General features: G+C 41.6%; 2 protein-coding genes across 3 annotated transcripts; one reads left to right on the top strand and one right to left on the bottom strand.

Annotated features, from left to right (window-relative positions):
* Positions 1-1406: 1406 nt before the first annotated feature.
* rbm5 (RNA binding motif protein 5) lies at positions 1407-11220 on the bottom strand. Of its 2 annotated transcripts, none has more exons than XM_028999162.1 (25): positions 11071-11220; positions 9890-9935; positions 9624-9804; positions 9392-9547; positions 9234-9303; positions 7651-7724; positions 6900-6983; positions 6503-6563; positions 6176-6241; positions 5638-5798; positions 5355-5452; positions 5161-5248; positions 5006-5074; positions 4846-4912; positions 4623-4726; positions 4389-4527; positions 4205-4296; positions 3572-3739; positions 3284-3424; positions 3125-3193; positions 2765-2950; positions 2608-2682; positions 2419-2519; positions 2191-2320; positions 1407-1886 (listed from the first exon to the last, which is right to left on the bottom strand). In XM_028999162.1, exons 2-25 carry the CDS (start codon positions 9904-9906, stop codon positions 1761-1763), a joined length of 2523 nt encoding a protein of 840 aa, XP_028854995.1. In that variant the 5' UTR covers positions 9907-9935; positions 11071-11220; the 3' UTR covers positions 1407-1760. The 2 variants fall into 2 exon arrangements, with proteins under 2 accessions (XP_028854995.1, XP_028854996.1); XM_028999163.1 differs by lacking the exon at positions 11071-11220 and adding an exon at positions 10904-11009.
* A 6714-nt stretch (positions 11221-17934) lies between these two features.
* On the top strand, positions 17935-22934 carry cysltr3 (cysteinyl leukotriene receptor 3). The gene is made up of 2 exons (XM_028999082.1): positions 17935-18121; positions 21059-22934. The coding sequence occupies exons 1-2, from the start codon at positions 18115-18117 to the stop codon at positions 22066-22068; spliced, it is 1017 nt and encodes a 338-aa protein (XP_028854915.1). The 5' UTR covers positions 17935-18114; the 3' UTR covers positions 22069-22934.
* The last annotated feature ends 4012 nt before the right edge of the window (positions 22935-26946 follow it).

The following is a 26946-nucleotide window of genomic DNA, read 5'->3' as shown; positions in this document are numbered from 1 at the left end:
AAATGTCAAATATCTTGATTTTTGTATACAAATGTCTCGTGAAACGTATTGTATTGTGAGATCCTTACGAATACACACCTTTGCGTTTATTATATAATAAGCGAACACACACATAGAAGAAATTTTATTCTGGTCGATGGTGTCTCATGTACAACAGCATAAAACTACAAAAACATATTCTAATTTCTTATATACAGAAAAGACTACAGAAATGATGCCATTCGCGTACATAAAGTGCAGTTACAATGTGTGTGACAGCTCCTGACATTCAGATGGAGAATGCTGTCTGGTACATCCAGAGCAGAGATGCTTCCAGATCCCACATGCTGCTGCATCCACCAGCAGCAGCACAGCCCCTGTCTCGGCTCAGAACCAGGACGAGAACCATCACAGCACGCTGTCTACATCTCTGGGTAAGTTTGGTGTAGTTCGTGTGCCATTTTTGAAGACTGTCATTATAACTGTTACAGAACTTCTGGTTCAGTGTCTGTGGCCTCTGGGAGGTGTTTTTTTTTGTCTGGAATGGAAATGCAGACAAGGTCAGAGAGGCCATTCCAGAGGGATTTCTCAAGTGTGCAGCCTTGAAGAGATCCAAGTCTTCTGCTGTTTGCTCTGTATGGAGTCTGAGACTGGGCAGACTGGTATCATCAAAGGGAGCTTAACAGCATACTAATCTCAGTAGGGTGCTGGAACACTAAAATAACTGCGCACTTGACTCGAACACAACAATTTATCCCAATTTATCCCATCATCAATGTTCTCATCATGTTCAGATGATAAGTAAATCTCCTGCATTGTATGGTTAACAAATCATCATCAGAGTGAAATACACAGTGATCACAAAAGAGCATAATATAACGCATTACAAGCGATTACAAAAAACATACAGTATTACATAACACTATTAGAACCTGTCATACCAAAACATTGTGCAAACACATCATTTAATAATCTTTGCTTGGAAACACTGATAGCTGCAGGGCTCAAGGCGACAGTGACTAATGAAAAAAGGTCCCTGAGTAAAGACAGGAAGAAACCTTGAGAGGAACCCATCCTCTTCTGGTTAGTACTGCTTATTAACAAAAAACTCCTGTCCCCCCCCCCCACACCCAGAGAGCAGTAGGGCACCCTCATCTGCCGATGCTGGGTGCTCTCAGGACAAGGTGGGGTTGAAATTAATGTCAGTACACCACGATGCAGAACAGAAGTGGTTTTATCATCATAACGTTGCTTGGTGGTTCTGCCGGCGGTAGAAATATTCTAGTGCCGGTAGTGACTGGTAGACGTTCGGCCTCGAAATGAACGCCAGACAAGCTTTGGAGCTGCGTTCAACTTACGTCATACAAAATGGTTGAAAACCTAATATGCAGGGGATTTAAAAATAAATAAAAAAACAGGCAAGACCGTCACTAGACTGACCTCATTTATTCTTCTGTACAAAGTGAGATCATATGAGTATGTTACAAACTTTACAATATTTTAACATGCCACCAATGACAAAGCACACATACAAAAAGTAACAAAGAAAAAAAAAAAAAAGTTTTCCTTTCATTGCTGATTCAACTCATGGACAGAACACTGTACATATGTACAAAAAAAAAAAAAAAAAAAAGCCTTTCAGTCATTTATTCAACCATGCGCTTACAAAATATGGAACAGTAATTACTAGATGGCTCATTGTGAGTGTGTTCATACTCTGCAGCACTGCTGAGGAGGAGGAGGGTGATGTGTTCCTTCAGTAAAACATTGAGGAAGGCATCTCATTCAATTTCCGTAAAGCGGGCAAACATAGCTTTACGGACAGCATCCTTGTAAGTATCAGCTCCTGCTACTCCGTAATTGCTGCCTTTAGTGCCAAGCCCAGCCCCTTTCATCCTCATCTGGGCCTGTAAGGAGACCGCACAGTCAACTTGTAAATATGCTGCACAACACCACCCTTTGTGTCCAAACCTGCTTTACAGGTTCAGAAATTAATCACCAGTCTTCCATGGAAACAGCTCAATGATAACATTACATACAAAACTAAGTTACAGATTATGGTTAAATTGTTACTAATAAGGAGCAAAATTAGGCAAGAATCCTATAAAATGCTATGTAAAAAGTACACTAAAACTTACATCAGAGTGTGATTACGACGGCATTTTAAAAATACCTTCTGAATTTTTATAAGATAGGTCAACCAGTCCTTACCTCAATTGGCGATGTGATACCCTGCTGGTTCCTGCCAAGACCCTTGCCTTCCTTCCAGCCCATTGCCTGCAGCATCTTGTTGCCAATGTTGTCACTGTTCAGGCCATCTTTCGTGGGCTGCTCGTAGTTCCTGTAAGAAAAAAAATCCACTTAGTACCTCCCTGTAGGACCGATTGCCATTACTACACTAAACTTTTTTTATGTAAATGAGCATATGTATATACATACACAACAGGTTGAGGAGGAGTGAACTTCCTCTTCTTGGGCACTGGGGGTTCTGGGATGCCATATTTCTCTCTCCTCTCTGCAGCTCGGTCTCTGTATTTCATCTGTTAACAAGGAAAGGTGTTCAGAGCAAAGAAATACTCAACTTTTCAAGTACATCATATGCATATTAGTCAAGGTCATAATTTTCACCTCTGTCTCTTTTCTCTCCAGCTCCTCCAACTCAGCTTCTGTCAGTTTAGACCTCCTGTGCACTTCCAGATTTTGCTAAAGCAATGAGAATGAAAAAGAATTGCCAAAACCATTTGTAATGCAACTAAAAAAAAAGTTTTTTTGAAAGATTGTCTACCTTATGAAGATCAGAGAGCTGCTGGTGTCGTATCAGGGCTTCTTTGCTAGGGAACTGTCTCCTGCACAGCAGGCAGGCCATTTTCTTCCAGTCAGTCAGCTTGTCTGAGCTCTCATCTCCGAGGTCGGTCTCTGCAGCCTCCTCTGGCTCACTGTCCGGCCCGCTGTACGCTGCCACCAGTCCACACTGGGACAGAGAAAACCATTACACTTAGAAACATTTATCAGTCACAGCAAAATCTGGAATTCAGTTGCCGGTTACAAACTTTTTTTTGAAGAAAGGAGAGAGAGGGAAATATATATATATATATATATATATATATATATATTTTTTTTTTTTTTTAGAAAACCCTTTGCTCACCTTTGATGGGTTCTCCTCTTCCACTGTCTTGGCTGCTTCTGAAACCAATCTGTCCAAAGCTCCAGTCTGCTGTAGAACCAAAATCAATCAATTAATTAAATTTTTATCCTTCTCAATTGTATTTTTGAGTTGAGAGGACCACATCGTCAACAAGTTTACCTTCTTCTCAAACAGAGTGAACCCTGCATCTGCAGCTGCAGCCTCTCTCCTCTCCTCCTGACTCACAGGCTGGAAGCTGCTTTTGAAGTTCTCCTTCTGTTTGTTGAGGCTCTTGGCCCAACGCTCCATATCTTTAGCAATCTGAGGGTTTGGAGATTAGATATGCATCAGAAACCCTGCATGTCACCTGTTTGCTACTTTTTGAATTGTCAGAACGGTACAAACACTGACAGCTGTGGACTGGGTGGTGCGTTTGCATGTATACATGTGTGCTTTGTGCAAATGTACCTGCTGGGCAGTTTTGCTCTTAGGCTTTTCCTTCTTCTCTTTAGGCTCTTTGGCAGGTGCAGCTGCAGAGGCAGTGGCAGAGGCGGCTTGGTTATCCGTAGCAGGAACGTACGCCTGCTTCTCATTGTCCCAGTACAGATACTGTTGTGTCTGAGAGTTGTAGTAGTACTGAAAAAGAAAAGGGATAATTAATAAATACATATGAACAAAACACACGTGCATGTATGTGTGTGTGTGTGTGTGTGTGTGTGTGTGAAACGCTTTCAGAACAAAGACAGCATGCGTTTTGCATAGCATAAACTCCACTGTGCAAAGTACCATCCCCACACATTTACAGCATTTATCAGATGCCCTTATCCAGAACGACTTAAACTCAGTAAAGTCAGGGACAGTCCCCCCCTGGAGCAACTTAGGGTTAAGTGTCTTGCTCAGGGACACAATGGTAATAAGTGGGATTTGAACCTGGGTCTTCTGGTTCACAGGCGAGTGTGTTACCCACTAGGCTACTACCACCCCACACACTGCTGCCCACGGCTCCCTCAGGGGATGGTTAAATGCAGACACCTCATTTCACTGGGTGCTGTGCTGTTCCACATAACAAATAATCACTTTCAATAGATTAACTGAACTTACCTGCGTGTTTGGGTCATAGTACAATCCAGTCTGAGGGTCAAAATAGTATCCAGAAGACTCATCAAACTGGTACGTAGATGTGTCTGGAACCGCTGTATTAGTGTGGGAGGAAACATAGTAAATGTGTGTTTTTGAACCACATCTACTTTAATGTACATAGGTCAGCTGGGTGAATACTACTCACTGGTTTTAGTAACAGTGCCAGCGGCTGCAGTCGTGGTGGCTGCCAGGGCAGCTGAGGTCGCAGGGGCAGAGACTGTTGCTGCTGCAGAGATTACAGCTGGCTGTGGTTTGGTTTCTATCTGGGGGACACCTAGCAGGGACTAAATAAAGAGAAGGCACGAGAAAGCCGTAATAAATGAACATAAAAAGGGAAAATGGTTATTTATACACCTGTACAGAAATGAATGGCTTTTACCTGTGTGGCTGGTTGGCTGATGAGGAGTGGCTGCTGGTAGACCTGAGCTGTCTGAGAGATAACCACACCAGTACCTGATGGGATCACTTTCACACCTGGGGCAGCTGGGGAACAAAGAAAGAATTTTATCAAAAAATTTCCACCAATGTCAGAAACATGAATAATTAAATCTCACGGCTACTGTGGTTGCTGCTGAAAGAGGCACAACAAATGGCGCTCTCACCTCCTAGAATGCCATTGCCCTGGGATGAGTCTGCTGATCCAGCCTGCTGATAATAACCCTGGTACTCCTGCTCACAGAAACACATCATGCAAATTAGCATGCATTTACGTGACTGATTCATACTGGTTACTTTGGACAGATTAAGGAAAAGGTTGCTCACCTGGTTGTAAGGCACATAGCTACCATCCTGCAGATAGCTGAACTCAGAGTTAGCCTCCACCTGCTGGGGCTGAAAGATTGAGAGTAAGAAACAACCTCCAGCCTTGAGTTATGAAATTCACTATACAAATTCATTATGAAAATGTGGGCTGCTACCTGGCTTGAGGACCACTGAGCAGCAGCAATAGCAGTACTGGCCACAGAAAAGGCACTGACCCGGTTACCATCTGGCAGTAAGAGGTCCCTGCAACACAGAAACAAGATCCCACATCACAGTCTGAAGCAGGCGAGTCCCTAAACAACAGCAATTGACTAAGATAACTTTTTTTTTTTTTTTTTATCAAACCTACTTTCTTGCACTCTTGGCATAATCCACACCAATGGTCTTGCCATCCAACTTGAGGGGGGGCTGAAGCCCCTGCAGGATTGTCAGCAGCTGAGACGCCTCCTGATGAACAGTGAAACATGGTTAGAAATAATTAAGCACAGTAGTTCACGACACATGGCAAGGATCCCGGTCAGATTTTACACAAGGCAACATGAGACACTAGGAAGTGAAAGTGCTATTCACTTATAAAAAAAAAAAATACGGAAAGCCTACTTTATCAGGTATGAAAAATAAGCCACCCATACCAGAGGTGAGGAGAGCTGCACGAACGCAAAGCCGCGATTCTGCCCAGTCTGCTTGTCCTTGATGAGGCGAATATTCCCTGCCGACAGGTTGGCATATGGTGCTAGAGCTGACATGATGCCCTCCACAGTGGAAAGAGCAGCAATGTTCCTCAAGATTATTGCTAAGAAAAACAAAAACCACCCCATTAAACTCGACTGTTTCCATTCTTCAGACAATGCAAAAGAAGAAAAAAAAGTGCCGCAACATTTTTCAATTGAAGGGTTTGTCTGTGGGAAATAACTAAAGAATACAAAAAAAGTTTATCTAATGATCACAGTTCAATCAATATTCCAATTGTCAAACTTTCATTGGGCTAGAAATCCCCCCAAAAATTTCACAGCAGCAACTCAGTTAGATATTTGTTTTCCAAGAAGGCATGTTGGTTCCGAAACTGAACATATGATGGACATGGGTTTTAAGGTGTTATTTCCCCCCTGAGCTGTGTATGAAATTAAAATAAAATTCCACATCCCAGTACCACAGTGCAAGTCAACTTACTGTCACCATAGTAATCTCCACTTGCTTGGGTCTCTGTAGCTCCAGTGGTGCTGGGGGTATCAGAGTCTAGCATTTTAGAAGAAGATGAGGGGAAGAAAAAAATAAAAATGGGGTATTAGTGGTGCAGAATTTACTCTCGCTGTGGAAATTGTCCTTCAGGCTCCCTGAAGAACTGAGTTAATGTGTTCTGCTTAAACTTGTGAAATGTTGGGAATGTTACTTAATACTGCAGTTATGGAACAAGCACAAAGCTGCTTAGCCCCTCATTCCCTTGCACATGTTTGTGTGAAGAGCATGGATGTGGCCCCCAGGTCTAAAACTACTCACCGGCTTTGGCAGCACCACACCTGAAGCACTTCAGCCTTCTCCGGAAATTGTACAGGCCGCACTGCAAACAACCAACAGGTATGAGTCAAATCTGCACAACTTGACGTATAAACACGTCTCGCTCCCCGCCAACCTCTCACTCTCACAAGTGAAACACTGCCAGTCACAACACACACCAATCAAGCTCTCACACTCGTAATACTGGTTTAAGGACTTAACACCTGCACAAAGGCAGGCATTAAAAACTATGCAATCAACCCAGAACCAGACGGGTTCAATAAAATTCCTTTGAAAGTAGTAAACTGGAAGTCTATAGAACGCTAATGGTAATACCTGAGAGAGAGCAGGCATGTGTGTGAAAGTCTGTCATGTGATGTGACAATCGGACTATACTTACAGAGTTGCATAACCAGTCCTCAAACTTGTGCCTGGGGTTGCTGTAGTGCATGGTGATGCTCTTGCCCTGTATGGTCAGGAGTTTCTGTGGAAGGAAGGCGGGAGGAGATGGTTATTCCTGCTCATCCTCACTGTGCCACCATCTCTCAGCCCAAGAACACCCACTATAAGGCAGGCATGGGTCAGGGGGTGAGGGACCCCCCTTCGCTGGCTGAACTGTGTCTGCGCATGTTGCACGAGTGGGTGTGCTCACAAATGTTTGGGACCCGCGTGTCCGGCAGGAAACCGGAACAGTGTGTTTAAAGAAAAGAAAAGAAAGAAAGAAAAAAAAAAAAAAAAAAAAAAGAAAGTCTCACTTTTACAGAGGCAAGTCACAGACTACACAAACTGAGAATCCAACAAGAGGGAGAAGGGGAAAAATTCTACCAGATCATCAGTTGGCTCGCATTTTTAAAAAAAGCATACGTTCACTCTGTTCACACTTATCCATGAGGATTAAGTTCTGTTCACACACCCTAAACAGATGAAGTGAGGTTTTCTTAATGCCATTCCAGTAAATGGCAACAGAACTCTTTCAAAACTTAACATCTCTTCCCTCAACTGGCACTTCTGGGTCGTGAGAAGAGTGTTAAGTTATTACAAATAGATGGACTTCACAATTATGAAAATAGTCTAATATCCATGAGGGTTTCATTGTTCTCTTTTGTTTGAACCCCAAGGTATTAAGCTAGACTTGGTGATTGGGAAGCAACCTGATTGGTCTCCATCCATCGGGTAGCATCTTGCAAGTGATAAAACTCCACGAAGGCGAAACCTCGGCTTATACCTAGAGAAGGCATTCAGATATAGACGGGAGGTGTGTTAGTGGAATAGGTCATTGGCACAACATTCAATCTGTCACAAACTGCTTCCCCCACAGAGCCTGGATAGGCTAAAACAGTGGGGATGTAGGGGTCAAACGTTTGCCATAGCAACAAAGGGGGAAGAGTACATTTAAGACTGAAGCTATATTACTTTGACTTCAAGAATCGCAAATGTACAAAATCACTTCCAGCCCAAAACTGGTTTCTATGGAATTGAGAAGTTATAATAATACAAGACTAACAAAAGCATTACTTGGTATGAAATTACAGATGTGGTGCATATATTCAGAAAAGCATTATCAGGATCAATCCTATTTGGCTCTGTCTAAGGCTCATCAGTTCAAAATTTCAATAGGACAAACTAATTCTACACTGGATTTCTGTGTCCCATGGGGGAAAAGGTTGGCATTGAACTGATATTAATAACCTTGTTACCACACCATAAGTATGATGGTGTTTGATTAAAGGTCCCATGACAAAAAAAAAATTATTTACGAGTTCCCCTAGCCTGTCTATGGTCCTGCAGTGGCTAGAAATGGTGATGTGTAAAGTGTGCTTTGGTCTGCTTCACCGTTCAAAGAGCAGCAGCTCAGATGATCAGATCTGGAATTTCTCCCCTTATGTAGTTACCTCCCCTTTCTCAGCAAATTTCAGACCCCTCCCCTAAAACTCCAACAGTCATGGCTCCCAAACGTGCAAAGCATTGTAGTCGCTCAGTGACTAAAGGTAAAAATGAGCACAAATGTTTTTTTTTTTAGACATGTGAGACTGTGGGTTCATTTCTTTCCCCTGGAAAAACGCAGAAAAGACTTCCTGTCAGTGCCAAACTTTGTGGTTGGTGAATGGTGTTGATTACATGATTTCCGAGAACGCCCTCAACCATATAGGCTCTCCTCCTCATTTACGCACACTTCTCATATACATAGACCCCACCCAATATACACAACCCCACCATCTTGTTAACAACCAAGGGAGAACTAGGAAAAAAAAACATCACTGCAGTATTGAGTAACTTGGGTCAAGATTCAATTGTGTAATGGCATACTACATTACTGTGTATGCTTAAGGATAATATGTCAAAGTTATTTGTTAAAGCAGATGGATCAATTCACATCTGCTTAAGCTTAGACAGAACTGATGAGCATTACACAGATCTAAAATGTCATACAATCACTGTTTTTGGCTGGGATACTATACTTTGTAAAGTATTAAGTGAATGGATTTCTTATGTATCTGCATATCTTATATGAGAATATGACTCCTCCCCCCAGCAACATTTGGGACTCAATCCAGGCTCACCAACTTACCTTTACTGTACCTTAACAAGGGTCATGATATGTTCACGTCACTTTAGAAATAAGTGCAAAAAGAGCTCTTTTTTTGCTATGGCAAAACAAATTTGAGCTGAAGCAGGTTGGCCCAGTGGTCACAGGATTGGGGATGGAAGGATCCTGGGTAAACCCGAGCCTCACCTGTTCTCTTTTTCATCAGCCGGATGTCCATAGGCTTGGGTCCTTCCAACTGGTCCAAAGCAGCTCGGATCTAGAAAAAAAAAAAATGCTCAAAACTATCTTAATTCAGTAACACAGAGAGCAAGATAAATAATATGCAAATTAGGGTTGTGACTCACATCTTGCTCAGTGACGTTAAGTGACAGGCCCCGGAGCATTATGGTCTTGCTTTCTTTTTCATCCCCAGGATCCCCCCTGTAGTCCTGCTCACAGTAATCTCCATCCGAGTGGTGGCCATCATCAGAGCCATCACTGCTGCGTCTCTTTCTGCCTCCCTGATCAAAACCGCACACCAATATAAACCACCACACTTTAACACAAATAACAGATGAATTAGGATGTTGAACACACCTCCGGGCTGTCACGGTTCCACCACCTGTCTCCATCTCCATGCCGATCGCCTCGCCGATCGTCCCCCCAGCGGTGGGACTCGTAGCCCCGGTCTTGGTCCCGCTCTCGCCGGTCTCTCCAGCTGGTCTCATCCCGAGGCTGCTCAGAGCCATACCGTCCACTGCGCTCTGTACGACTGACCCTTTAACACCCAAAGGGAAAACACAATTAAATCAGAACTGGTAACTCAACAGAAGATCTTTTTTTTTTTTGAAGACACCACTCACCGTTTATCACCCCCCATTTTCCTTATTTCAAGGGTGATGATGGTACCTTATAAAAAAAAATAAAAATAATTAAAACCTCAGATAACATACAAGGTTGCCAAATCCTGATTTGCCAAGGTGCCACTGAGCAAAGAACTGTCCCCACACACTGCTCCCCAGGTGCCCGTCATGGCTGCCCACTGCTCACCAAGGGTGATGGTTAAAAGCAGAGGACACATTTTGTTGAGTCTCTGTGTGCTGTACTGCAGCGTTTCACAATGACAATCACTTCACTTTCACAGTCTAACAGTTACATGACTACTAGTTGAGAAATGTATGTGTAAGCATTGCATAGTCATGACTATTATCAGGTTTGACATTATATGCACTAAGTCTAGAGTTACTGCTTGAAATAAGAAGGGGTGGTACCAAAATGTGATACAGCAGTTTGTCATAAATTATAAATAGCAGTTCCTGGTACCCAATGCTAATATGGAAAATTGAAACATCGGTACAGTGATAGCTTTTACTAAAACTGAGGATGAAATATCTACTGTATAAACATTTCCGTGTAGTTTCTAAACTCGATTGATCAGGTCAGGCTCGTAGAGTGTATTCCAGGAATGCAGGGAGACCAACACAACCCATTCAGGAAACAGACGTTTAAACTAAAACGTTCTCCGTTTTATTATAGCTTCTTTATAATGGCCTGTCGCTTTTTATTGAAACGTGCCAGACGTGACGTGTATACGGGAACACGCATAATAAAATCAATCAACTGCTGCTTTGTCCCGAATCCAGTCAAGTCACCATTACCCTTCTCGCCGCTCCTGGCGGGTGGTAAAATTTGCCTGAAAAGAAGTTAAGACACTTTTTACGGAACGGGAGAGAATTCCTCCAAAACAAAACCATGTAGCTGACGTGAAAAACACTGAACACTGATTCAGATAGTCACTCCGAGGGAGTCAAGCGCGATCACGAGCTGTGACGTAAGATAAACGACATATCGTATGCATACATGTGTATAATATATACCAAATGTTTAAGTTTGTTTCTTCTGGTGTGAGTTCAACGCGGACAAGATGGACGCGAGATCTCTTGCGCCGCAGGCTTCGTCCGGTTCGTCAGCGCTAGCTGTCTATTAGCCTGCGCTAATACAACTGACGAAAATCAAACATTGGCTCGAGATTATTATAACTTACCAATGCACAATCAGACGAAAACACAAAGAACCGCAATTTAGTTCTAGGGGGCTGCAGAACGTTAAGCGTCCCGCAGCACGTTCATTTGATATCGCCACCGCTGACGAAGAAGCCACAACAAAATGGCGCAAGCTTCTCTTTCCCAGGCTGCTTCAAGAGTAGTTTCCGGTAACGCGGTGCGTTCTGGGATATGAAGTCTCTAGTAAGTTGCCCGCTAGCGTGGCCAGACGTACGATAACTATCGTATTTGTACGATAATTTTACCCTCTGTACGATGAATAATTTCAAAATTCTCATAATGCACGACAATTTTACCCCTTCATTTTATGGCTCGGTTATTTCATTAGCATGACAGGTACAGCTCTCTGTTTTCATCTGGCTGCGCACACATACTTCGCTTGTTTATGCGCAGTCGTCTGACGTGCCTATATGGTCAATCAATGCACAATGCAACAAATAGGTGTCAAACTCGCAAGATCATTTAATACAGATCTTTTATTATGGCCCTGCCATGTGAAGCGCTGACAACATACCAACTACAGATCCCATAATGCAGTGCTTCAGTTGCCGTGCAGAACGTTATCCAGAACGCGTTCTGTAGATAAAAGTTTGCATTATGTAATATAATATGCACAGTCTATGATAATAAGTGTTATTGAAGCCAGAAATTACTGAAAACAAATGCAGCTAAATGTCCAAAAATTACTCCCTTGTTCAATAAAACAAGCTCACGTTGAGGGCGATGAAACTGGTAAATCAAGATTTTGAACTTTGCCCTTAAAAACACTGTTCAAGTTAATTCATTATCAGGTCAGTGAGTTGTGTGGTTGTGGCATATAACATAACGTTATATAATTTAAATAATAGTATGATGCGACGCCACATTTGTCTTGTAGCCCCTCAGAAGCACCGAGCACCAGCTATGAGCCCACCAGTCCAGGGTGGGCAGGTAGAATTACTCATTGAGTGAATATTGGGGCAGTGGTGGCCTAGTGGTTAAGGAAGCGGCCCCGTAATCAGAAGGTTGCCGGTTCGAATCCCGATCTGCCAAGGTACCACTGAGGTACCACTGAGCAAAGCACCGTCCCCACACACTGCTCCCCGGGCGCCTGTCATGGCTGCCAACTGCTCACTCAGGGTGATGGGTTAAATGCAGAGGACAAATTTCACTGTGTGCACTGTGCTGTGCTGCTGTGTATCACGTGTGACAATCACTTCACTTTCACATATTCTTAGAACTCATATAAGGAAGACTGTGAACACATAATAGAATAAAGATTCCGATATTATTGAAAAGGATGCTGGTCATGAAACATTTCATTGTGCCATCGTCACCACCCGGCATCTGACCCTCACCCACCTGGACAATAAGGACACATACGCACGAATGATGTTCACAGACTTCAGTTAAGCATGCAGCACCTGGTCAAGAAACTGAGCCTGCTGGACCTGAACACCTCCCTTTGCAACTGGATCTTGGATTTCCTGACTTAGAGACCTCAGTCTGTCCGGATCGGGAACAGCTTCTCCAGCACCACCACACTGAGCGCTGGAGTTCCTCAGGGCTGTGTGCTCAGCCCAATGCTGTTCACCCTGCTGACCCACGACTGTGCAGCAATGCACAGCTCCAACCACATCATCAAGTTCGCCGATGACACGACCATGGTGGGTCTCATCAGCAAGAAAGATGAGTCAGTGTACAGGGAGGAGGTGCAGTAATAGCACTATTTTACTTTGTTTTTACACTACTTAACTGTCTACATGTTTTAGTTAAATTTTAATCTTGCACTGCCTGTGTCCCCTGTTTGCACCAGTTTGTCTGTGCCGCACACGTGCACTTTAGGTCAGTATGTAACTTTGTCTAATCGTTCAAATGTTCCATGTAGCACCAGGTTCTGGAGAAACGTTTTTTACCGTCTAACACGTATATAGCTGAAATGACAATAAAGCTCAACTTCAACTGAGGCATGAAACTCCAGAGCTGAAAATGAGTCCCACTCCGGCCCTGGTGTGACTCCGACATTCCTGAAATACAGTGTTATGTCCATGTTCCTTTCCTGTTTGTAAGAATCAACTGATGATTGTGTTTTAAGTGTCCTGTGCTATTTAAATGGTCTACTCAGCAAATTGGATTTAGTGAGTGATTCGTTCACTGAACTTTCACCTGTCCTTTCTGTCGCAAAGAGTCATGCGGTTTGTCCCACTGACTTGTTACATGCTGTGTACTGTACGTGAGTTGTTGTGGTGGCAATTTTGCAGAGTTTTTATTATGTTCGTGCACTTGAACACAACACGCATGGACATGCCACAACACCTCACACCCCAACCATCTGAATGTTCACTGTTGTTGACTGCTGTTTAACATTTAATGTTACATTAATATGAGTTGCCCCAGCCTGTGTATGGTCCTGCAGTGGCTAGAAATGGCAATAGGTGTAAAGAGTGCTTTAGCCATTCTGCTTTGCCGTTCAGAGATCGGCAGCTCAGACGGTTGTATCTGTTTTCGCGAATGCCCTCTATGGGCTGCTCTCCTCCCCGTCATTTAAAGCTCCAGACACCGAAACTGCGCGTCCTGGGGAAATCTCGCTGTGAGACTGGATCAAAGTGGCTGTAATTATGCACCAAGTGTGAATTTTGGAAAGAGACTTCAGATACAGTATTAGGGGACCAATAAGACCGATATAAAAAAAAAAACAATAATAATAAGGGATCTTCAGTCACTATCTCTTACTGCTACACTGGTCATTGCACAATCAATGAACAATGGACTTTGAATCCAATGTCTGCAAAGGACAGCTTGGCCTTTTTTCCTTGCCAGAGGTAGGGCCCTTCCATGGAGACCACTTCTGGCCAGACTTCACCAGAGAGTAGATTGGTGAGCCTGGACCAGTTTCTTTGTGCTTCTTCAAAACAGCTTGAACAGCACATATTGAAAGACCAGTCTGCTTTGAAATTTTTGTCCTCGAAAGACCTTTCTGATACAGCATAACTACATTGTGTTTTCTTGTTGACTGTGTTTCAACTATATATGAAATTGATGATCATTAGAACATGTTTGGCATACTGTCAGGTCCATAATTAGTGTGTAACCGGGTGGGAAATTCCAATTTCTTCTGATCTAAATAATGTACGCATTTTTGCCCATGGGTGGCAGAAGATCACTGGGTCACTGTGAAGTGAGGGCTCAGGTTGTATTTTCCGGTCTCCACAGGTAGTTCTGGGGTGGTGCGGCCACGCGAGCAGCAAAGGGGCGCACATGGCGAGGTGTAGCAAACTCGGTATTGCTGAGGAGTGAAAAACGTTCTTGTGTCCACGGAGCATGATACTGTTGTGGTGTGTGGCATAAGCCATTGCAAGCAACGTGGTAAAGAGTTTCTAAGGAACCTGAGACTCAGAGGCCACTGCCGTATTTTGAATAACGTATTTTTCTTTTGGCACTGTTATTTTGAATAACGTATGTTTCTTTTGGTACTGGTATTTTGAATACCGTATTTTGAATGCCGTATTTTTCTTTTGGGTATTGTTATTTTGAATACTGTGTTTTTCTGGATACTGTTATTTTGGACATTGTATTTTATTTTATCTTTGTTATCTGTTCATTGAAATCAGGGGTCCATGTTTATTTATTTATTTATTTTCTGTTAGTGTGAGGAAACAAAAACCCAGCTGTTCTGAGCAGCTAGCAAATAAAGAACCCCACGTTAAATTTATGGTTGTGTGGTGTCAGTTTCTCGACCCGCCACAAGTGCGACATTGTAGAACGGTGTAGGAATTACAACAGATTGTATATGTGCCTCCCACATTTTAGGCAACCAAAAGCAATCAGAGAAATGAACAATTATAAATGAAACTTTCTTTTTAATAATTGGTTGCAAATGCTTTGCAGTCAATTACAGCCTCAAGTCTGGAATGCAGAGTCGCTGGGTTTACATCCCTGGTGATGCTCTGCCAGGGCCCTACTGCAACTGTCTTCAGTTCCTGCTTGTTTTTAGGGCATTTTCCCATCAGGGATGCTCAGTCGGATTCAGGTCAGGTGATTGACTTGGTTTCTTCTTCGTTACTCGATTTTCACCCGCTACACATACATACCACCACCACCACGAGGTGGTATGAAAGTGAAGTAAAAGTGATTGTTTTTGTCATTGTGAAACACTGCAGTACAGCACACGTTGACGCTACAAAATGTGTCCTCTGCATTTAACCATCAGCCTTAGTGAGCAGTGGGCAGCCATGAAAGCCCTCCCTTCAAGCAGTGTGTGAGGAAGGTACTTTGATCAAGAGGACTTCAGTGGCACCTTGGCTGTTCGGGATATGATATCCGCAACCTTTTGGTTTGTTTTGGATTATGAGCAGTTCAATTCCTTCTCCGTAGTCTTCTCTTCCCATCACTCTGGTACATTACATTTACGACATTTATCCAGAGCTAATTAAAATCAGTAGTTACAGGGACAGTCAACCCGGAGACACTCAGTGTCAAGTGTCTTGCTCAGGGACACAATGGTAGTAAGTTGGGTTTGAACCCGGAACTTTAAGGTCATCTGGTTTAAAGGTGAGTGTGTTGCCCCTTAGGCTAATACCACTTATTGATCTTGTCTCATCTGTCCATAGGATGTTGTTCTGGACTTTTTAAAAATAATCTGGCCTTCCTGTTTTTGTGGCTGACCAATGGATTACATCTTGTGGTGAACTGTCTGTATTTACTCTGGTAAAGTCTTCTCTTGATTGTTGATTTTGACACACATTCACCTCCCGCCTTGAGAGGGAGATCTGTTGTGACCAACTGTTGTGAAGGAGTTTTTCTTCACCAGGGAAATAATTATTTTGTCATCCACCATAGATGTTTTTACCGGTCTTTCTGGTCTTCTGGTGTTACCTTGCTGGTGCGTTCTTTTTTCAGATTTGGCCACACCTAATTTTTTTCGTCCCTCTCTGAGGGTTTTTTTGTGGCTTTTGTCACTGACAGTGACAGCTCTTTGGATCTCATATTGAGAGTTGACTGCAACAGATTCAAAATGCAAATAGCAGACTTGAAACAAGCTCTGCTCTTTGTAAATGGGATAAGGAGGGAATAACACACACCTGGCCCAATGTGGTGTTGTGTAGAGCCAAAAAGATTGTGTCAATGTCCCAATATTTATGGGTCTGACTGTAAACGATTGATCGTACACCTGAATATAATCTTACAGAATTCCTGCATTTGTGAAAGAAATTATGCTGCCAAAGAGTAGTAATACCAAACAACAATTTGATGAAACACTCACTCTGCATTTTGTTAATATTTAAATTATTGAAAGCATTCTTCATATACATTTTGCACACCTGCTAAAACTTCAATGTCTTCAACGTTTTTACAGACATTTATTGAAGCATTTCTAACAAGCTCTCCATCACAACAAAGACATTATTACCCCCTGAATTTCCCAAGAAGAGCCCGCTTGTACAGGCAGGTTGACATTGTTTCCTCCCACTGGGGTTGCCAGAATTTTTATTTTCACACCAATGTTCTGTAAAAGCTTTTTTATGTTAAATTGTTACGGTGGAGAACAGATGTACAAAAGCAATACATGCAGCTAGCATCAATCAATAATGCTGCAGAATAATATTAAAGTGCAGGTAAGAAAAAGGTTTAGTGAAGTGGGCAGTCTAGGTAAAAGTGAAGTGAAAGTGAAGTGATTGTCATTGTGAAACACTGCAGAAGAGCACATGGAATGTGTCCTTGGCATTGAACCATCACAATGGTAGAAACCCTGTCAGAAGCACAGAAATGCATAGTATTATAACATGAAGCCCGAAGGAACTGTTTAAATGGATTTTGTTGTATTAAATTCAAGATGATTTTATGTAGGAAATAAATACAATTACAATATTACATTTTCTGTAATGTATTTTGTGTTTGTGATGAACAACATAAAATATAACATATGCCATTCTTGATTCATTATGAACATATATTTAATGATTATAACATGTTTTAATGGCACAATACTCATTCTGGAGAATTGGGAGAAATATATATACAAGCCAATATATTTCTAAGCATGAGTTTATGAATTAAGTTACTAGGGTTAAGTTACTTTCATGTTTTTAAATTGAAGTCAAATAATGTGTCAATTTCAAGCACATTTGGTTTTTATTTGCTATTGTTCTTTAAAAGCTACAGACAATTCTAAATTTTAGAAGCTCTACGGTGTTGACCTATTACCGGTTGAGACATACCAGATTCAATAATATTTCATGAACTGATCAAAGTTTATCAGTACTTGAGCAGCATTCTCTCCTTTAAATCCAGGATATGAAGCAGGGGTACTCTAGATACAGATAACCCATTTTAAAATAAAACCTTTTCTTTTCTTTTCTTTTCTTTTCTTTTCTTTTATTTTCTTTTCTGGGCTTTGGAAGTTAAGAAAATAAAAACCAGACCTAATATTCTATAAATAGAATGTTGAATATGTAAATACTTTTATTTTCTCACAGAAAAAAAAGTAGAATTACAGTGTTGAAAAGCAATGTTTACCCTTTTTCTGGGTAGGACATGTATTTAGTGATTGAGTAATTGCTTTAATTGGCAGACTATGTGCACACATTTGTCTTCTGCATTTAACCCATCACCCTTAGTGAGCAGTGGGCAGCCATGAAGACGAGTCCACTTCCTCAGACACTAGACTACCACACTTAATAATGAATTTACTATTATTATATATTTTTTACAAAATGTCTTTAGATTCCATCATTATATAACCGACTGTAGGGCACGACCTCCAATTTTCTAATTATGTGTGTAATTTTTGTTAGACAGATTTGGCCAGTACCTGGCAACCCCATCTGCAGACAGTTCTGAGCTTGGCTTCAGTTTGGTGCTGCAGCAGCAGTTAGTAGTGCGCATTACCCAGGTCTCCGACAGTGAACGTGCACTGTTCACTACCAAAAAGGAAACAGGCAGCTGGCCCAACTGGGTAAATAATCTTATCTGATTCATTCAGGCAACGATTCTTCTTCTGATCTTGTGGAGGCTTGTTATTGGAAACACATATTCCTGGACAGTAAATGATGGGTGAGTTTCAGAGGGATTTATTCTTATTTATTCCAGTTTATGGCAAAAAGCAATTCCCTCAGCTGAAAACGAGGTTAGAATTAATCTTTGTATGCGAACAATATCATAACCTTTGAAGTCACATATAAACCTGCATGATGGAAAATAATGTAATGAAAGTAAATGAAAAATTTTTATTGAATATATGATGTAGTCAAATTATCAAATTAATGAGAAACCAGCTGAAAAAAATTATATATTGATATTCTCCATTGGAAGTGTAAGTAAAAAGCTTTATATCTCAACAATTTCTGCACTTTTTATTCCTTCAATTGGCTTTAGGTTTAAGACTAAAAGACTATAGAGCTTGGAAATGTAAAATTGATAAGCCCTGTAAGGTAGCTGGAACACCTAACAATTGTTTACATATTTGGAACCAGGCATCTCCATCTAGTGGTGCTTTCATGTAGAACAAAAGCTGTCGATATAATTACAATTTATGACTACATTCAGGTAAATGTTGAGTTCTGCAAAGTTTCAGTTCAATTGAAAGATTCAATTGAAACATGAATGTTTGGCTGAGAATAGCATGAAACCCTGTCACGATGGCTGGACATGGTGAGGAAGCATGACGCAAACGTCACGTACATAACTCACAAGACAAGGGAAACATCACCAAACAATGACACTATACATTTTGCACACCTGCTAAAACTTCAATGTCTTCAACATTTTTACAGACATTTATTGAAGCATTTCTAACAAGCTCTCCATCACAACAAAGACATTATTACAATGGCCTGACAAAGACAATGACCTGACAGCGAACACACACAACAGGATAGTTTTATACAATGATACACAGGTGATAACAATCAGGGAACATTACACAGGACGAACATGAAACTCTGGTCCAAACTACGGATCCGGAACCCTTATGTGTGTAGTAGCCAAATTAATAAATATGATCTTGAAAAGTTATTACCTTTTTGAGATAAACATATCATATGCACATCAATAATAGTTATAGGACCCCTGAAATTGTTTTTGCGTTCATATCGGTCTTAGTTGTCCCATAATACTGTATTTAAAGTCTTTCCAAAATTCAGCCTTGGTGTAGAATTACAGCCACTTTGACCCAGTCCCACAATGAGATTTCCCAGGACGTGCTGTTTCGGTGTCTGAAGCTTTAAATGCTAATGAGGAGGAGAGAGGCGGTTTAAGGAGGAGAGCGGCCAATAGAAGTTGAGGGGGCATTCAGATAAATTACGTCATCAACACCATTCAACTGCTTCACACATTTCCAAGCCATGACAATCTGTGGAGATAATGTTTTAGAGGAGGGGTGGGAAATTCTCATGAATAATGGGAGGTAACCTTTCCCCTTATGACGACATTAAATTTTCTCAAAAAGTGTCATCTTCATGATAAGGGCCCTTTAACATAATTAAAGAACTGCCAATAAACTCTTTTTTATTATATTGATTCTGCATGACCCAAATATTATCTCCAAATACCTTGGTATTCATGGTTTTTAAAGATCAGTTTTAGAGATGTTCTGTTATGGTACATGGTTTCTCTCTAAGGGAACTGGGAATTATTTTCTTATGCAAATGTGTGAAAAGCAGTACTGAAAGACCAGTGAAGCTGCTAACCTTTCATTTCCATATGATTTGCATAACATAAAATGCAGATGCAGAGATGGAGAAGTAGATTCCATTTTTGAGCCTGTCTCCAGTAACGGAAAAATAAAGCTGTTTTTGTGCAGCAGGTCAGGTTGAAAGTTGGATTATAGATGTCTGTAAATTTAACTGTAACTGGATCCTATGCAAGATAGATTTTTTTGATATTCTGTTTACTCTGAAATGCCCTTGAATCCCTCTGCTGGAGTACCACCTGCCCGGTAGCTTTCACTTCTTCCTGACAATAACTGGCATTAGGCATGTCATAATGGCCTAACAGTGATCGTTGTAGCCTGGAATTTGGGTTCGAAAAAAACCTTCTGGCATACGCCATTCCAAGAGCAGGAATGACAAACAGCAGTAGCTCCAGGTGATAGTGCTGAACCAGCTTAGTGTATTAGTTGTTGGGAACAGATATTTAAGCTAGTAGAAATGTGGTGGGTAAAAACGTAATCTTATAGAGCCTGTCAGAAGACTGCTGTACTACACAATAAAAGTTGTGCCCACTTTCCTCAAATCAGATCATACTAAACAAAACATTTGCTCTCACTAAAGCGTCCTTTGGTTTGAAAGCTTTTTAAAAGAGTAAAAACTGCCACAGGATAGTATGATGCTTTATGATGTATCAGAAGTGTTTGTTAATATCACATCCAGAATGAACTCAGAAACAACTGCTTGCTAGTTATCGCTTATTATGTCTGAAAGCCAGAAGATCAATGTTATTAAAAAAAAAAAAAGCCATTCTATTTTATTTTGTCATAATATGAAAGTGAAGTGATTGTGAAGCACAGCACATGGTACACACAATGAAATGTGTCCTCTGTATTTAACAATCACCCTTGGTGAGCAGTGGGCAGCCATGACAGGGGCCCAGGGATCCAAGCATTCTAATTTGCAGATAGAATATGACATCCTCCTTTTTTCACAAACTGACCAATTTGACCTTCCTCGGGCTTCGACACTTGTTTTGCTGATGACCTCGGGCGAATATGTGACGTTAAGGCATACTGCATGCTGGTTCATGATGGGAATGGCAACTAGCACTTTTCAAGATTATTTTCAGATGGCTATTCTGTTTTTGAATCAGTTGTGTGTGTGTGTGTGTGTGTGAATTTAATTGATCATTAATTATTAATGACATGCATGGCTATTACTTTCCCATGCCCGTCTACTTCATAATGTAGTGAAGCATTGTTTAAGAATCAGTACTACAGTTTAGTGCTACTTTTATTAATGAAAAGAAATCTAATAATATTCTTGTATTTTATGTTTGCAGAATCATCAGCTAATGTCTCTCTTGCGGAAACACTAAAAAAGGATGAACTGGACTTCAAGTATAGAGCTTACACAGTCACCTATCTCATGGTGTTCCCTATGGGCTTTCTCTGCAACTCCGCCGCCCTGGTGGTCTTTTTGTTCATCACGCCCAAAAAGTTAGCCAGCAGAGTCTTCATGATCAACCTGGCCTTCTCGGATGTGGGCTTTTCCCTCACGCTTCCTTTTCGACTGATCTACTACTTCCGCAACTTCCAGTGGGATTTCCCAGACTGGCTGTGTCGTCTGTGCGTGTTCTCCTTCTATCTGAACCTCTACACCAGTGTCCTGTTCCTGACCAGCCTCAGCGTTCTGCGCTACATTGCTGTGCTACACCCTTTCCAATCCAAAATCGATTTCCGACGAGCCGTGTGGATCTCAGTGGGGATCTGGGTGTTTGTTGCTCTGCTCTCCTCCCCTTTCTTCATGAATGGGGTTTTCAAAGATAGCAACAATGTAAGTCACTGCTTCGAGCCCAGGGACAACACCTCCTGGGAACGGATGAAAAATCTGAATTACGTCGGGGTGATCCTGGGCTGCGTCATTCCTTTTCTGATTATTGTAGTCTGCTACAGCTGCATCCTCTACAGACTGCTGTGTGTGAAGGAGGACGTGAAGAAAACCAAGCGCCCCAAGAGGCGCACGGTCTACCTGGTGGCACTGATCCTCTTCACATTCCTGGTCTGTTTTATGCCCTACCACGTGGTGCGCTCGGTGCATCTGGCTGCGGAGGTGTCCAGTTGGGACCCCCACTTTACGGCATCAATGAAAAAAGTGCTGGTGGTGACATTATGTCTAGCTGCATCCAACAGCTGCCTGAACCCCTTGATGTACTACTTTGCAGGCGAATCCTTCCGTACGGCCATCAGGAGGGCATCTTCAAAACGCTTAACAAGCTCCTTCAAACAAAGCATTAATCTGAGGAATCACCACCCACTACCTGCTACTTTAAAAGAAAGTTTGAAGCACTGACATCTGTTGGTCTGTTGTTGGCTCTAAATTGAACTTCCATGGAAGTCAAAACGAATAAAGTGAGGCAGAGAAGAAATGCTTAAGTCTAAAATGGTCCTCAATGGTACATACTTGCTGTCTCATGAAATAGGTCTCTAGACCCTAAATTAAGTTAACACTAGTACAGTATAGTAATAAAGTAAATGAATAAAGTGATGTTGTAATGTGAATTGGAAAGCCACAATGAAGTAAGAAGCCTGTGGCATTTCACAGCACCACCTTCAACTCCATTATTTCCAGGTCAAAAGGACACCAGAAATGCTGAAGCTGAAGTGGATTCAAATGATCCTGGAAGTTATGAGGTGGTGGATTGGTCTACTTTTTCCAGCACATCCCACGGACACAATAATAAGAAAACGACTCAAACTCCATGTTGTGTTCCCCATTGCCCTGCCACTGGCTCAACATTTTTTCCTTCCTTGGACAACTTTTGTTACGTCCTGACCTCTGCAGACCGGGAGCTATGACCCAGCCATCCGGCCAATCCAATTTGGACATCAGCTTCAAGGAGAAAATATACTCCACACACCAAGTCTAAAACTAAGGCTGAATTTTGATTCTTAGAAGTAAACAAATGACCTTCATCTATTTTACAATTCCTTCTGCTATGCAACTTCCCTGTTGTATAAAGACATAATGAAGAACTACAAGGAAAGCATTTTTAATAAAAGCTGTAGAACATAAAAAAGATGAAGGCTGCAGTAATGCTAGGTTTGTGTCTGTGTAAAATATATATATTTTTATACTCTTCAATAATTGCTGAAGTGTCTCTAAAAACTTTTATTATTTGGAGTTTGGTAAAACTTTAAATAAATAGTAGGAATAAACCTTTCCTTGTTTGGTGAGTTTTGTTTGAGCTGATGATGGAATCAGCAGATCGTCATGTTGAAGAACATATTACTTCCCTCAGATGCATTACGTTTGTTCGGTAAACCACCAGGTTAACATTTACACATGGCACTGTGCTGCTTCTTTCATACTAAAGAACGACAGCACAGTAACATGCCTACTTTGGGATGACATTGGGAAACGACATAACCTTCACCTGAGGGATTTTTATCGATAGTTTCCCCAGCTACATGTACATGTTTATCAATGACCTATCACGTTCACTTGATGTTAACTCTGCACTGTAATGTAACTCTGTAATGTAACTGTAAAATGGTTATAATTAGGCCTCGGAGGGATTTCTTTTTCTTCATCAATACACAGATCATATCACAATACAGTGGGGCAAAAAAGTATTTAGTCAGCCACCAATTGTGCAAGTTCTCCCACTTAAAAAGATGAGAGAGGCCTGTAATTTTCATCATAGGTATACCTCAACTATGAGACAAAATGAGAAAAAATCTAGAAAATCACATCCTCTGATGTGAATTTATTTGCAAATTATGGTAAAATTAGTATTTGGTCACTAACAAAAGTTCATCTCAATACTTTGTTATATACCCTTGTAAAAAAGACCGTGGTAGGGAGAGACCAGAGTGTGGAAAAAACTCTTTCTCCCTCCACACAAAAGCACTGTATTCAACCACTCCAATTTGATGTTACCTGGCAGAAAGAGGCATGGCACAATAGAGGTTAAAATGAACAGTTTCTAATTTATTAACACCGGTAAATAATTATTGTAGTTTCATGTGAATATTGAATGTAAAAAGGTACCAAGGTTACGGAGAAAACAAAAATGAGAAGAAAGAGTAAAGGCGGAGAGAGAGAGAGAGAAAGAGGCAGAGCCATGGGAAATAATGAGATGATAGAGGTTCGAAAACCAGAAGATCAGCTGGGAAAGAAAAGAAAAGAAATATAGTCCCTTCCCCACATGTGAGCAGACCTTTATACCCCTGGCCTACAGGAAGTTGTCACTGCCCCCCCCCGGTGTCTCCCATCTGGGGAAGACAAAGAGAGTCGGCGGTCCTGACGGCTGACACTTCACACGTTCGGCTCGGGGGCCTCCCATCTGCGCAAGACAAAGAGGGTAGGCGGTCCTGACGGCCAACACTTCACACGTTTGGCTCGGCAAAAGGCCGTCTGACAAAAAGGCATGTGAAACAGAGGTGTTGAATCTTCATGCACAACAATTTGCACAGGAATGTCACATTTCTCCTTGTAGACGGTCGCTATGCAAAACATTTTCAAACGTTTTCTGTAAGTCTTCACAAGGTTTTCACACACTGCTGCTGGTATTTTGGCCCATTCTTCCATGCAGATCTCCTCTAGAGCAGTGACTTTCTATGGGGTTGAGATCTGGAGACTGGCTAGGCCACTCTAGAACCTTTAAATGCTTCTTACGAAGACACACCTTCGTTGCCTGGGCGGTGTGTTTGGGATCATTGTCATGCTGAAAGACCAAGGAGGTTTTCACACAAAATCTCACGATACATGGCCCCATTCATTCTTTCCTTTACACGGATCATTTGTCCCGGTCCCTTTGCAGAAAAACACCCTCCCATACTTCACAGTAGGTATGGTGTTCTTTACTTTACTTTACTTTATTTGGCAGACGCTTTTATCCAAAGCGACTTACAATGGGAAGACACCAGCAATTCTCGTTCGATTTCTATAGAATATCAAGTATACAAACTAAGAGCCCTGATAAGGGAGTTCTTTGGATGCAACTCAGCATTCTTTCTCCTCCAAACACGTTTTTACCAAAAAGTTCTATTTTGGTTTCATTGGACCACATGACATTCTCCCAGTCCTCTTCTGGATCATACAGATGCTCTCTAGCAAACTTCAGACGGGCCCGGACATGTACTGGCTTAAGCAGGGGAACACGTCTGGCACTGCAGGATTTGAGTCCCTGGCGGCGTAGTGTGTTACTGATGTTACTTTGGTCACAGCTCTCTGCAGGTCATTCACTAGGTCCCCCTGTGTGGTTCTGGGATTTTTGATCACCATTTTTGTAATCATTTTGACCCCACGGGGTGAGATCTTGGCGTGGAGCCCCAGATCAAGGGAGATTAACAGTGGTCTTGTATGTCTTCTATTTTCTAATAATTGCTCCCACAGTTGATTTCTTCACACCAAGCTGCTTACCTATTGCAGATTCAGTCTTCCCAGATTTGTGCAGGTCTACAATTTGGTTTCTGGTGTTCTTACACAGCTCTTTGGTCTTGGCCATAGTGGAGTCTGGAGTGTGACTGTTTGAGGTTGTGGACGGGTGTCTTTTATACTGATAATGAGGTGCCATTAATACAGGTAATGAGTGCAGGACAGAGGAGCCTTTTACAGAACAAGTTATAGGTCTGTGAGAGCTTGTTTGTTAGTGACCAAATACTAATTTCCCACCATAATTTGCCAAATAAATTCTTTAAAAATCAGAGGATGTGATTTTCTGGATTTTTTTTCTCATTTTGTCTCTCATAGTTGAGGTATACCGATGATGAAATTTCAGGCCTCTCTCATCTTTTTAAGTGGTAGAACTAGCACAATTGGTGGCTGACTAAATACTTGTTTGCCCCACTGTATAGAAAAGTGAAAGTGCACAGCACCCAGTGAAATGTGTCTTCTGCATTTAACCATCAGCCTTGGTGAGCAGTGGGCAGCCATGACAGGCACCCGGGGAGCAGTGTGTGGGGACGGTGCTTTACTCAGTGGCCAAGCGGTTGGCGGTTTAGGATTCAAACCGGCAACCTTCTGATTAAGGGTCTGTTTTCCTAACCCAAAAGGTCACCACTGCCCGATTTATATCAACAGACAGCATCATCATATTAGTGTGTGTTAATGTGTCATGGAGAGATGTATTACCTGCAATCTACCAATGCAATCAGACACTATACAGGAGACTTACATAATGGCGAAAAGTCACAAAATGCTGCAAATGCCTGAGTAATATAAGAAGCTCTAAATGTGAACTGAATTTTCTTTGGTCACTCCCTGTATGTATATAGTTCTGTAAATATAATTGTGCAAATTCATATTTGCTTATGCCAACTCTACAACTTCATCCTGGCTGCCATCACACATTCATAATGTAACTTTACAGTTCAAAACCAGAAACTTGACATCCTGGTACGTTCTGACTGACTTGATTGTTCTGTCAGCAAGCAGCAACATGAAACTCCATTTACCTCTCCAAACAGAAACAAAAGAAATCTCACTCACACACACAGCGACATCTGAAACCTCTTTTTATTACATCTTAAATAACAGTACATTTTAATATAGTATCTATCTTGCATCCAGCTCTCTGTGGTACACCGACAGACTGAAATTAAATACAAAATGTGAGAATAGGGCTCCAGATGGATGCAGAGGTCTACAGATTAATCATGGAAGGAGGCAAAAAAGGGGAATCCATCTGTACTGAAGTCAACTGCAATTGTACAATTTTTTTTTTAAAGTGGTGGCTGCACACACAAAAACGATCACATTTATCGCACATCACCGCAGAGAAAGGATTAAAAACGATAATAAAAAAAATGTCACTACTATCTACTAGTGCATCTGTTTACAGTTGAAAAGAAGAAATCTGCCATTCAGATGCCACCTTTAGCTAAACAAAGGCGTTAAGATCTTTTTTTTTTGTCTCCTTTCAGTATGAAGCAAAAATGTTCCAAACTTTATCCCCCTGCCTATTCTAAATTTAAAGGAAATATCTAAGCGAGTGGATCGGTGTTTTAAGTATAGATGCGCATATCATATTCTCACTTCATTTACGGCTCATTCAAAATATGGGGTCTTGGATCCAGGCATACATTTCAAGGAAGCGTGCAGTCCGTGTGAAACATCCTCTCCACTACTTCCCTCAGGTGCATAGCTTTGCCAGTGCAAGGGAAAAACAAAAAAAATGATTTTACCTGTGCAGCACGCCACTACAATGTCAGGGGTGTACATGGC

The sequence above is a fragment of the Denticeps clupeoides genome, chromosome 12, assembly GCF_900700375.1.
Source record: "Denticeps clupeoides chromosome 12, fDenClu1.1, whole genome shotgun sequence".
Lineage (NCBI taxonomy): Eukaryota > Metazoa > Chordata > Actinopteri > Clupeiformes > Denticipitidae > Denticeps > Denticeps clupeoides.
This window is presented reverse-complemented; position numbering and strand designations above follow the sequence as displayed.

Bases quoted from the DNA above. Each gene is read 5' to 3' on its own strand.
- rbm5 (XM_028999162.1), bottom strand. The intron at 6,564-6,899 runs GTAAGTATAGTC...GGTTGTTTGCAG, and splicing joins AGGACTGGTTATGCAACTCT to TGCGGCCTGTACAATTTCCG. The intron at 5,075-5,160 runs GTAGCAGCCCAC...TCAATCTTTCAG, and splicing joins CTCAGTGGTCCTCAAGCCAG to CCCCAGCAGGTGGAGGCTAA.